General features: G+C 48.1%; 1 protein-coding gene across 12 annotated transcripts in view; it reads left to right on the top strand.

The window, feature by feature from the left end:
- Positions 1-12,523, top strand: part of Pde10a (phosphodiesterase 10A) — a 449,138-nt gene that overhangs the window by 363,604 nt on the left and 73,011 nt on the right. For all 12 annotated transcript variants that reach the window (XR_005976773.1, XR_005976772.1, XR_005976770.1 and 9 more), the window contains one exon: positions 9,038-9,066. Coding sequence is in view for 8 of the 12 variants with exons in the window: in XM_041680083.1 (XP_041536017.1) it covers positions 9,038-9,066 (29 nt within the window). In the remaining 4 variants the exon portion in view is untranslated. The remainder of the gene's footprint in view (positions 1-9,037; positions 9,067-12,523) is intronic.

Genomic DNA, 12,523 nt, shown 5'->3' with positions numbered 1-12,523 from the left:
GCTGCCGTCCTCCACACAGGTATGAGCTCAGGAGGTCCTGTGGCTGTCACTTCAGACTGAAGGACTTTCAACATAAAGATGACTTAGTGGCCCTTGTGGCTTAGATGAAGGCGTGGGTGGAAACACAAGTGAGACCCTGAGCTGCTTTCCAAGGACTTGATGCTGCAACCTAGACCCTGAGTGCCTTTCAGGGTGGCTTGACATGGGGCACCTGCTACAGAAGTGGGCGGGTATTTGGAAGGCCACCCTAGAGAGCTACATAGATTGTTTTCTCCTTGATTGGCCTCCCACCATCAGTGAAAATATTGAAGAGAAAGGGAAGGTGGCACACTTTTCTCTCTTACAAGAAAAAATACATTTAAGCCAATGTTCACGGGTATAGCGGAGCATCCTAAGAAGGCTAGAAAGGAAACAGTTCAGGGCTTGACAGTACAAACAGCAGAGGGAGGAGTTAGTCCTTCTCAGACTCTCTAATTCCAGGGTGGTGGTGGAAACCCTGGTGGGGACTTCCCAGGTGAGCTGGTGGGAGCCCCGAGAAGAACCCCTACTCTCTGCAGCAGCAGGACAATGCCAAGAGTGATGAGGGGTGCAGGCAGCAGGAGGCAGGTGATGGCAGTGGGTGTAGGTGAAGGAGGCAGGATGCCCGCCCATCTGTCTCCCAGCTCAGCTTCTCTTTTGTCCCCAGTGGCTTTCCGTCCTTCTGCAGTGGCCCTCTGAGATCTCTCAGCCATTATTGGAGATGGAGCTAAACAACCTGCCATTCGTTTGTGTGTCTGAGTGGTTACTCCAGAGGTGTCAGAAGTCATGATTCTACTTTCTGATTTCAAACTGTCTTTTTCTTTCTTTTTTCTTTTTTTGAAATCTTTGTTGACTGAAAGTTGTTTTTCCCTTTTCAATGTGTTTTCCAAACCTTTGAAGTCTCTCTGTTGCCTTCTGTCAGCATATGTTAAAATGCCTTTGGTGTGGAAAAGCTTTCTTCCCACACAGTTGCCGGTGCCTGCCCAGGGAGGAACCACAGATGGTACTGCCTGGTTTGGTGACCTTCCAGGACCTGCACACTGGCCTGATTGGCATGGTGTGGCCCGGGGTCTGCTGGGTCTTCCTCAGGGGTAGGCAGCGTGAGCAGCGAGGTTAAGGCTGGACTCTACACACTGCACATCATTCTAAAGTGACACCATTTTCGACGTGAAAATGTCCTATAACTTTAGATACACAGGTGACAGTTTCATGACAACCTGTGGAAAACGGTTGTAGGCTGTCACCTGTCACTGTTGACTTTTTTGTATGTGATGCCCTTTTCATTGTGGTGAAGGATTTTCCTCAAGGGACGACTAATCAGTTTTTACCTTAACACCCTTTGCCTTCCCTCACCTTCCCGCTTGGCTCTGTTCCCGTCATTCCTGACTCTGAGTTAAGCCTTATTGTTGGGGCAGGAAGAGTCCTTCCCTGTTTCCAGCAGAACTCGGGTGCTGTCATGACAATGTCGTGTTGAGTAACATGTTTTATGTAGGCTTTAAGCCAGGGAGCTTAAGATTGAGCTCAGCACCCTAACCCTTGCCTCAGCAGCCTCCACGTCCTTCCCATGGCACTAGACCATCTTCACAGACTGACGTAGGGCCAGCCTTTGACACAGGTGACCTCAGATGACAGCCAGATACATTACAAAGTACTCGGTTGTTAATTTTCCTGGTGTATAATTCTGTTGGTTTAAAACATGTAGGTTCATACGGCCCCCAGACCGAGGACAGGCACACCTGTGACAGTACACCTCCCCCCCTTTTCATGCTTCTGCCCTACTATCCTGCCCTAACCAAATGGTTCTCTGTTGCCATAGTTTTGGTTTTTTCCAGTTCTGTAGATGGAATCAAGTGTTGTTTAACCACTTCCAATCTCTCATGTCTCTTGGCACCTTGGCTTTGGAGTCCACCTGAGCTGCGATATATGTGGGGTGTGCTCTTTGTTGCCAAGCTGTCTGGTTGTATATGACCGCTCTGCATTTTCAGGCCTCTGCTAAAGCATGGTGGGATCACTTCTAGTGTTTTGAAGTCAAGAATATTAACAATATGGTTTTGCAGTAAAAGCACTTGCTGTGGAAGCCTATTTCCCTGAGTCCCATCTTTGCAACCTGTGGTGAAAGGAAATCGTTATCCTGAAAAGTGTCCTCAGATGTCCGCATACAGAGCATGCCGCACATGCGCTTGTGTTCAGATATACATATCACATACCACCACAACAATAGTAATAACAATAAAACAATCTTATTGCACTCTGGCCTCCACATACACGGGACACACATGTGCATGTACCTGAACATATGTGTGCATGCACACACATACACACATGTGTACTCACAGACTATATATTGCACATACACAAATAAAAAAAGAGTATATTTAAGATACTTTAAACTGTTTTGTAGAAGGAGCTCTAGGATGGTGGGAGGTCACCGGCCTGTTCACTTGTTGAAGAAGCTTGTGTATTTGTCTGACACCGGCTTTGTTATGAGGGATTTAATGTCAGATGTCCCAGTCTCTACAAATGCCATCTGTTCCTTGTTTCTGCTGCCTACAGTTTCCTATACATATAGTTCTGTGTTTTATAAGTTGTCAGTTCTTAGGAATTAATCGGTAGCATATCTTACCATCCATTTGCTCAGCCTCTGTGTCTTAAGCAGTGTTTGACATGGCAAGATACAGTAGATGTTCGTTTCAGGACTGGAGGCTGAAGGACCAGGTGACTAATTTGGAAGCACTGTACTTGTCTCCACTGATGTAATTTTGTTCATGGCCAGACAGTTTAAGGTTGTACTTTTTTAGCACATTATATAAAAACAGTTCTTTGTCACTGCACACTGGTCTTTAGAATAAATATCACCTGTCACAGGAAGGGGCCATTGTAGCATCCTGGGACTCACTTTATTCTGTGGCCTTATTGCTGTGTGTAAGAACGAGGTAAAGAGAATGTACATGTCTTTCAATACACATGTCTCTCACATACACCGTTCAGTGTGTGACAGTTACAGCCATCTTACCTACACCATTCAAAGTGTGACAGTTACAGTAATCTTACCTACACCATTCAAAGTGTGAGTTACAGCCATCTTACCTACACCATTCAAAGTGTGACAGTTACAGCCATCTTACCTACACCATTCAAAGTGTGACAGTTACAGCCATCTTACCTACACCATTCAAAACCTACACCATTCAAAGTGTGACAGTTACAGTAATCTTACCTACACCATTCAAAGTGTGACAGTTACAGCCATCTTACCTACACCATTCAAAGTGTGACAGTTACAGTCATCTTACCTATACCATTCAAAGTGTGACAGTTACAGTCATCTTACCTATACTGTTCAAAGTGTGACATATCCTTTCACATACTCCATTCAAAGTATAAGAGTTATAGTCCATTCACATACACTGTTCCAAGTGTGATCGTTCCAGTCATTCACATACACTGTTCCAAGTGTGACAGTTACAGTCATTCACATACACTGTTCCAAGTGTAACAGTTACAGTCATTCACATACACTGTTCCAAGTGTGACAGTTACAGTCATTCACATACACTGTTCCAAGTGTGACAGTTACAGTCATTCACATACACTGTCCAAGTGTGACCGTTCCAGTCATTCACATACACTGTCCAAGTGTGACAGTTACAGTCATTCACATACACTGTTCCAAGTGTGACCCTTACAGTCATTCACATACACTGTTCCAAGTGTGACAGTTACAGTCATTCACATACACTGTTCCAAGTGTGACCGTTCCAGTCATTCACATACCCTGTTCCAAGTGTGACCCTTACAGTCATTCACATACACTGTCCAAGTGTGACCCTTACAGTCATTCACATACACTGTCCAAGTGTGACAGTTACAGTCATTCACATACACTGTTCCAAGTGTGACCCTTACAGTCATTCACATACACTGTTCCAAGTGTGACAGTTACAGTCATTCACATACACTGTTCCAAGTGTGACCGTTCCAGTCATTCACATACACTGTTCCAAGTGTGACCCTTACAGTCATTCACATACACTGTTCCAAGTGTGACAGTTACAGTCATTCACATACACTGTTCCAAGTGTGACAGTTACAGTCATTCACATACCCTGTTCCAAGTGTGACCGTTACAGTCATTCACATACACTGTTCCAAGTGTGAGTGTCCCTTACAATCATTCACAAAGAGTGTTCCAAGTGTGACCGTTCCAGTCATTCACATACACTGTTCCAAGTGTGACAGTTATGAGCATCAGTTTTTCCAAGTGGTCTGAGTTGGCCCTGCGGTAGAGGCGGAGCCTGGGAGTGGCTCTGAGGCTCCTCTGCTGTCGGCACTCTCATCGCTCGGCAGCGTTAGCCAGCACCAAGTGGTCAGCCCTGAAACCACACACGTGTAAGCGAGACTGAATGGACTCAGTGGGTTATATTTGTATATGTTTGTGTCTATACATGTGTGTAACAGTAATGTTTAAAGATAGCAATAAATTGGAGAGGGAATAGGGCACGCATGGGAGCTGTTGGAAAAAAGACGGAAGGGAGGAAATGATGTAATTACATTTTAATTCTGAAAATTGTAAATAAGCACTTTAGGCCTCTGGAAGCTGCCTGCAGTCCCTCTTGCCCTCGCTACGTGAGGCATTTCAGGTGCTGAGGGAGAATCAATTATTATCAGCAGAGATACTGCTGTCACATGCTACACATTGAAGGCATCAGATCTGGAACAGGGCCACACATGGTCATAACCCCAGTGCTGCGGGGCGAGAGATGGGTGGATCTTGGGAGCCCAACAGCTGGCCACTCTAGTCAAATCTGTGAGCTCATACTGAGTGGCAGATCTGACATACATATATACATACATGCATGCATACATACATACATACATACATACATACATCTATACATACATACATATGGGAGATGAGCCGACCAGTACAGGGCTGATAAATGGGACAGAGAGTCTCAGCAGAGGAGATATGAATGGTCAATAAACACGGGGAAGGGTGTTTAACTTCCTTAGGCGTTGGAAAATGAAGGCCAGCCAGAATGGCTGTCATCGAGGCAGCAGACAGTAACAAGTGCTAATGAGGAAAAAGCCTTATCTGCTTCTGGTAGGAGTACAAACTGCTGCTCCCAGAAACCAACATGGGGGGGGGTCTCCAAACAACAATCTGAGCTACCATATGATGGCACTGTTCACTCTTGAGAACAGAACCAGGGACAAAGTCAGCACTACACAGGGACTTGCACGTTCTTGCTCATTGCTACAGCATTTACAACAGTCAGGAACCCCATCCCCTCCTCCCGTGCCCACCCATCCCCTCCTCCCGTGCCCACCCCATCCCCTCCTCCCGTGCCCACCCCATCCCCTCCTCCCGTGCCCACCCTATCCCCTCCTCCCGTGCCCACCCCATCCCCTTCTCCCTGTGCCCACCCCATCCCCTCCTCCTGTGCCCACCCCATCCCCTCCTCCATGTGCCCACCACTTCACTTGGGAGGAATCCCTCACTCTGCTTCCTGCTCTCTTACTTAACAGTGGTACACTCCAGCAACAACCTGCCTTCTCTAGTGCACCAGTAATTCTCTGCGTCCCTTGCCACACTCCCCACCAGCATGTGAGAAGGAGCCTCTCCCTACAGGACCCACCCCTCCCTCTATCCTATCCCTCAGACTGCCCTTGAGAGGCTTCTGTCACTTCCCCCCTTGTCCTTGGCTTCAGTTCACATTATTCCTGAAGACAAGAAGACACTTCTGACCCATGCTCCCGCCCCCTGCTTTTACTGCTTTCTCATGGTTGCTGGGGACCCATGTTTACACGACAAGCACATGGCCCACTTTCTACAGTTCTTTATGCATCCTAAACACCAACTCCATCTGCTGGGTTGTTGGGGGTTATTTGTCCTATTCTGCAGGCCACCTCTGCGCTCTGCCAGTTCTTCTGTTTGCCGGGCAGAGTTTGAGCTTCATGTAACCCTGCTTGTCACTTGTGGGATTGTTCTCAGTACTCCTAGAACCGTCCAGTACATCCGGAGTGAGCACGTGACCATAGCCACAGACAAAACACGGTCTGCCAGAACATTCGGGTTTCTGTAACCCATTGTTCCAAGTGCGGGTCCATTATTGTAGCCCCATCTCACATCAAGGAAACATCAGAAGTAATCACAAACACAAATACCCACACATTTTATAAGGACATAAAATATTTAAAGGGAGTGTTTACTGTGAAAGGGGCACCACTCAGTACTAGGAAACCTGAGGGAATTCTTTTTTTCAATGCCTCGTTCTTGCTAATGCTTTTAAAGATCATTATGATGGAGTTTGGATGGAGAGATGGTTTCTCCTTTCTGAGAAAACACATTCGCCTTTAGCAAGCGCGGGCAGCATGGTTGCACTCCACTAACTGTTCCCTTTTCCGTGTGTGTCAGTGGCCTGCGTGGCTCCTGAGGACAGGGCTGAGGGCCGGGGCACAGGTCCCTCTGCATCTCCATGCAGTCCAGGTGTATTTAAGGCAGAGGCTCTCTTCTGCCTAAAGACCTGGGTCCTCTACTGGGACCTTTCCAGGGATAATTTGATGCTCACGAATAATTTGAAGTCTGTTATCTAAGTCAGTTCCTCGTTTCCACTATCCCTTGCCCAACCATTCAAAGGGAGCTTGGCCTTTGGACGGAAACAGCCATCAGCAGGCCAGTTGTGAGTGCTTCTGGAAGCCACTGGGACAGCATCCCACACTGAGGTTCTAGCCTGGAATTCCTCTGACCTACCAGCAATAGTAACAACATGGGCTGGAGGGGGCAGGTTTCTTCTTTGTTATTTATGTATTTTTGGAAGAATTGTTTTCAGTAACAATTCTCATTGTTAGGACGGTGTCTCTCTGTATGTTTTTTGGCTCGCAAGTCTAGCACGTTCTTAGGAGCACAGCTGGGCCTAGCAGAGCAGGATTGGTTGCTTGAGCACCAGTCCCGAGGTGCTCCTAACTCCTACATGCTGGACTCTATGGGACAGGGGAGTTCAGCAAACAGTATGGGAAGAGGGAGTGTGGATTCCTTGGTAACCCACAGCAAAACATTCCCTGCGAGTGGTAGACTTGACATTCGTTTAGCGCAAGTTGTAAGTGCTAAGTCAGATGGGGAGCACAGGGAGAAAGAGGGAGAAGAGGAGGAGGGGAAGGAGGAGGAGGGGGAGGGAAGAAGGAGGGAGAGGAGGAGGAGAAGGGAGAGGAGGAGGAGGGAGAGGAGGAGGAGGGAATATTTCTAAATTCATTCCAAGGTGAAAATCCATAAACCAATTACAGGCAAAAGTTGTTTTTACTTTTCTCCAAATACTTGAAATTGTCCATGGAGCTGAAGACAGTCGGTTCTGCAGACATGGGCAGGCAGAGTGCCCTTTGCACATGCTAGTGTGAGAAGTGATCAGCGAGGTCTTGAGCCTGGTTCATGCTCGAAGGGGAGCGATAAAGCCAGGTCAATGAGCAAAGCAGGAAAACATCTGTTAGCAGATGTTGGGCTCTAAAGCGTTCTGTAGTGATGGAAGGAGCCCCAGTCTGGGGCCACTCTGCGCTGTTGTGATGCCAAACCTTGTCACACGCTTGACTCCACACTGGATGTTCGTGAAGATGATTGTGTTTGATAATTAATTCAATTAAACTTGAGACATGCTTCCACTGAACACATAGGCTGGCCTCGAACTTACACTCCTCCTGCACCAGCCTCCCTGGGCACACACTGCCACACCAAGCCAATTTGCTTTTTGACTCAGGCTCACTGAATTGCGTAGATACCGTTCTTTTGAGCACACTAATCTAAGCCTTTATAGCCTTCGAATCCGCTAATGAACTGATAATGATTTAATAGTTCCATTTGCAGAGAGGCTCAGGAGTAGATAAAGTGAGAGGTGAAGAGTTAGTGAGAAATCCCGCGATGCTCCTTCAATAATGAAGGTCGGCCAGGCAGTGGTGGCACAGGCCATTAGTCTCAGCATCAGGGAGGCAGAGGCAGGTGGATCTCTGTGAGTTCAGGGCCAGCCTGGTCTGCAAAGTGAATTCCACGACAACCTGGACTCTGTTATACAGAGAAATTCTGTCTTGGAAAAGAAAGGGGGGTGGGGGTGGGTTAAAAAGACCTGGAACATTCTTCATTTTTGGAGAAGCCTCATGTAGTACCTGAGCCCTTCTTCAGCCATGGCCCACACACAGTGAGCACACGCCAGCAGAGTGTTGAAATCTAGCTGTTTATTCTGCAAACCACAGTGTGCTGTGGGACCCGACTTGGTACTGTAGTGGAAATGGCTCACAAGACGCACTAAGAACCAGGGATGGGCCGATGGGGACACTGAAAAGGAGGCTCACGCCTGTCTGGACTTGGGAGCTGGCGCAGGGCTGGTTTTGGCTCCGCTATGCTCACACAGGGCTCAGTCAGTTTCTGGTGCAGCTGCACTGTACCTGCAGACAGACTTAGACAGCTGAAGATGACGCAGGACACAAAGTGAAGACCCTTGCAAAGGTGTCGCTTATTTCAGAGAAAGGATAGACTAGTGAAGCGTCGTTGCATGCTGGGTCTGGAGAGGTGGCCAGAGCTTCGGCAGCTCACAAGCTACTCCAGACCCTGTGGCTTGGCTGGGGTGCTGGCGTGGCAGGGCCTTACTGTTTCAGGGAAGTGACCAGACTCCTGCATGCCGTCTGGGATCTCTCCTCGGAGCTCATGAACTAAGGGGTCTGTGGTACATTTCTGGGGCTTGCAACTTATGCCTCCTGCAGCTTCTTAGCTCATCAGCTTCTCTGTAGAGTTGACTGTGCCCGTGTGACCATGTTTCCATTTTAGAATCTTGAAACGTAATCTGCACCAACAGTTGCGGTGATATTTAATCTCCCATAAATTTATTCTCCCAATTCATTATGTTCAACCTTTACAAGACTCTCAGACTTCCTACGAGGAAGCCATACCGAAGTGTGTCAGGAGTGAATGCGTGTGCTGTGTCTCGGTGCACCTTCCAAATGCTAACTCCTTCTTTCCTTGCTTCTCCATCCCCAGATGAATCGGCTCCTAAGGAAGTCAGCAGGGTGAGTAACTGGTTTCAGTTTCTACAACACTGCCCCAGGACTGCAAATACGAAGTCCCCTCCTCTAAACGCCGTGTTCTCTTAGCATCGGGGTGGGAAGAGCAGAGCAGAAACTGCAGCTTTCTAGGGTATCCCCAGGTCAGACAGGGCAGAGAAAGGCTCCACACAGAAGCTCCGGGCTGAACTCTCAGGTAGGCATGCAGGCACCTGCACATCTAAAGTTGTGCCAAGGCTGGGCCATTAGAACCGAGAGCCTGCAGGGAGAGGCTGGGTTTGCAGTCTCCAGAGTAACCAGTGAAGCAGCATTTGCCAAACATCCTCACGTGGAGAATGAGGATGTCACCTAAGCCCTGCCTGTGGAGTCCACCCTCAAGCCATCTCCTTTGCAGGACATCACAGGTATCTCCCTCTGGTACCTTACCTGTGAAGGTCACCTTGCTGATGGGGGAACCAAGGCCATTGACTGTGGTGAAAAGTATTGCTCGGCACCCCGAGACATTCAGTGCTCTTGCCATCTTGAGTAAATGGTTAAGGGGTCCAGCCATCACAGTGAACTGGGCAGGTGGGCTGGGATAGCTCAGATAGTGAAGCGCCTCTGTTACAGGACTGGAGGTCTTTGGTTTGGATCCCCAGCACTGTCAGGCAGTACGCATCTGTAAGCCTAGTGGCAGGGGTGTTTGAAGGACCCAGGATTGCCCATATACTTATGACCAGCCACTTCCCTGTCTTTTCTGTTGCATGATTGGCACTTAGAAGTCCTGAGACAGACAATGGTGGCGCACGCCTTTACTCCCAGCATTCAGGAGGCAGAGGCAGGTGGATCTCTGTGAGTTCAAGGCCAGCTTGGTCTACAGAGTGAGTTCCAGGACAGCCAAGGCTACACAAAAGAAACCCTGTCTCGAAAAAAAAAAAAAAAGATACAAACAAAAAGACAAAAAAGAAAGAAAAGAAAACAAAAAGAAAAGAAAGAAGCTCTGACTAGAATAGGGAGAGACAGCATCAATATGAAAAGTGATCTCAGGGGGCTGGAGAGATGGCTCAGAGGTTAAGAGCATTGCCTGCTCTTCCAAAGGTCCTGAGTTCAATTCCCAGCAACCACATGGTGGCTCACAACCATCTATAGTGAGATCTGGTGCCCTCTTCTGGCATGCAGGCAGGCATGGAAGGAATGTTGTATACATAATAAATAAATAAATATTAAAAAAAAAGAAAAGTGATCTCAGCCCTCAGTTTCTGGAATGTGCCATTCTGTTGGACACGTCTGGGGCTCCTGGGGACCAACTACTGCAGCTGTGTGCCCTCATGCCCTCAGGAGTGGAGTCCATTTGGAGGTTTTTCTTTTATAATACTGTCCCCCATGTAGCCCCCAAATATTTATAAAAGGCTGCTGCTTGCTCTTGGAATGCATGGTGTTCATTAGGGTCTTGGTATAAATGCTTTGTTTTTTACTAATCCAGCCTGATGTGGGGAGCATCAAGCTCAGACTGATGTGGGAAGCGTAGCACTTAGTTGGAACCTCTCTGTTTTGGGGTGTTCTCCCTGGTGTTTCCTGGCACATCAGCCTCTCACATTTGTTGTCTCCTCTCTGTAATGATCTCCAGCACTCTCTAGCTTGCCCGTCCCGGGCCACTGTGTGCCCTGCTAACTGGAGTTCTCTAGCGGGCTGCCACGGTCCTGGTTCTGCTCCTACTTTGCTCACATGGGACCATCACAATTAAAACTGTGTCTGTGTTTTTGCCCATGAGATTAGCCCATCGAAAATCGTTCACTGGATTTGAGTTCTCCTGAGAAAACAAGACAGATCCTTCCCTAACATCCACTTCCTGTGGGTTCTTCCTCACGCCCAAGTTAGCCTTTGTGCCATGTGTGCCGAGACGCTGTTCACACTGTGGTATGTGGACAGGCCTTCACAAAACCTTTCAAATGTAGTTGTGGATTTTGGCCGTTATAGTTTCGTTTCTTTTTTTAACCGACGTTACTTGGGAAAGGCTGTCTAGTGTCCCTACACCTCTGAGCTGTTCATGTCTGTGTCCCACAGACTCCCGACAGATGAGAGGGCGAGTGACATCACCTTCAAAGTTAAGTGGTCAGGGGCCTTGAGGAGACAGAGCTGAGAATGGTCGCCTGACAGTCACACTGCCAGGATTTTCCTGGGCGGGTGGGACAGACTGCTTTTCCGGAGTCAAGATCCCATCCTCTGACCTTCACTCAGGCTGGTGACGGTGGTGGTTCTATTGCTTCCACTTAGCATTTTGGTGTACCGAGGGACCAGTCATGCTCGCTGTCAGCCCCAGTATGGGGCACACCAGGCTCCCTGCATGATAAGTGGGATCCATGTCATCATTCTCACGATATTGTTACTTATTTTATGAGCCATCCTTTTGGAAGAGGCATTTCAAGTAAGTCTTAAGTGGTGATTTTCAGCTTGGCTGTGTTGGTCTTGAAACTTTGGCAGAGTTGCCTTTAGAGTTATAGGTGCAGCAGCCAGAGTCACCCACGCTCGCCACGGATTCAGCTTTCTCCTCGACTCGAAGGAAGGCCACCTGATGACAGCTTTAAACTAATGGCTTTTCATGGGTGTCCAGCTTTATCCCCCCTCTCCTCTGTATAAATGAAATACCCACAACATCATCTGGGCTTTCTCAATGACCTGTCTCTGATACCCGTGATCACACAGTTGTGTGTCATGGTTGTGCCGTGTGCCTGTCCTCAGGTCTGTTCTAGCTAGTGATATGCTCTGCAGAGAAGGGAGAGGCTACAGCTGCTGCTGTTCTTCCCAGAGGGATCGGAACACAGCAGGTGTATCAACAGCGAGGAGTTCCCCTGCACAGGAGGGGTTGGTAGCAGGGAGGGAAAACCCGGAAGATGACCAGTCCAGGTACAGCTAGTGCGCCCGGGTGACCTCTGATGTGAGACAAAGGCTGCAACAGGCTGAAATTAACTGTGTCAAGAATGGAATTAAGATTGGGCTGTGCAGAGACAAATTCTTGTGTTGAGTTTATAGTATTCAAATGCTTAGGTTGTGAGATGGAGACACAGCCGTAGAATTGGGACTGCCCTCAGCCTAACGGGCAGCTGAGCCCTGTTCCTGCCTTCACAGAGCTTTCCCTGCATCCCTGAACAGAAAGCAACACTGCTGTGTTTTACACAGAAACAAGCGTCCTGCGGGGCTGAGCTTCTTTTCTGTGGGGAATAATTTTTGACTTCACACGAATGATTCTCACCTTGGCATTTATGGCCTTCACATTTCCTTCTTACTCTGTAGTATTTCTTCTTTAAACTTTAACCTTTCTAGGTGGGGAATGTAGACCTAAGGTGATGGAGTAGAAGGGCAAGAAGCACACCCTGCTCCTAGTGGAGGCTGCTCTTTCGAGTGTCCCGTCTCCCAGAACGTGAGACTGGCCTCTGTAGAAGCCCCCACCCCAGTGGTCACCTGATGGGTTGCCCAAGGGAGTCCG

The sequence above is a fragment of the Microtus oregoni genome, unplaced genomic scaffold (genome assembly GCF_018167655.1).
Source record: "Microtus oregoni isolate MIOR12 unplaced genomic scaffold, Mior012 000033F_ref0000390, whole genome shotgun sequence".
NCBI classification, from domain to species: Eukaryota; Metazoa; Chordata; class Mammalia; order Rodentia; family Cricetidae; genus Microtus; species Microtus oregoni.
This window is presented reverse-complemented; position numbering and strand designations above follow the sequence as displayed.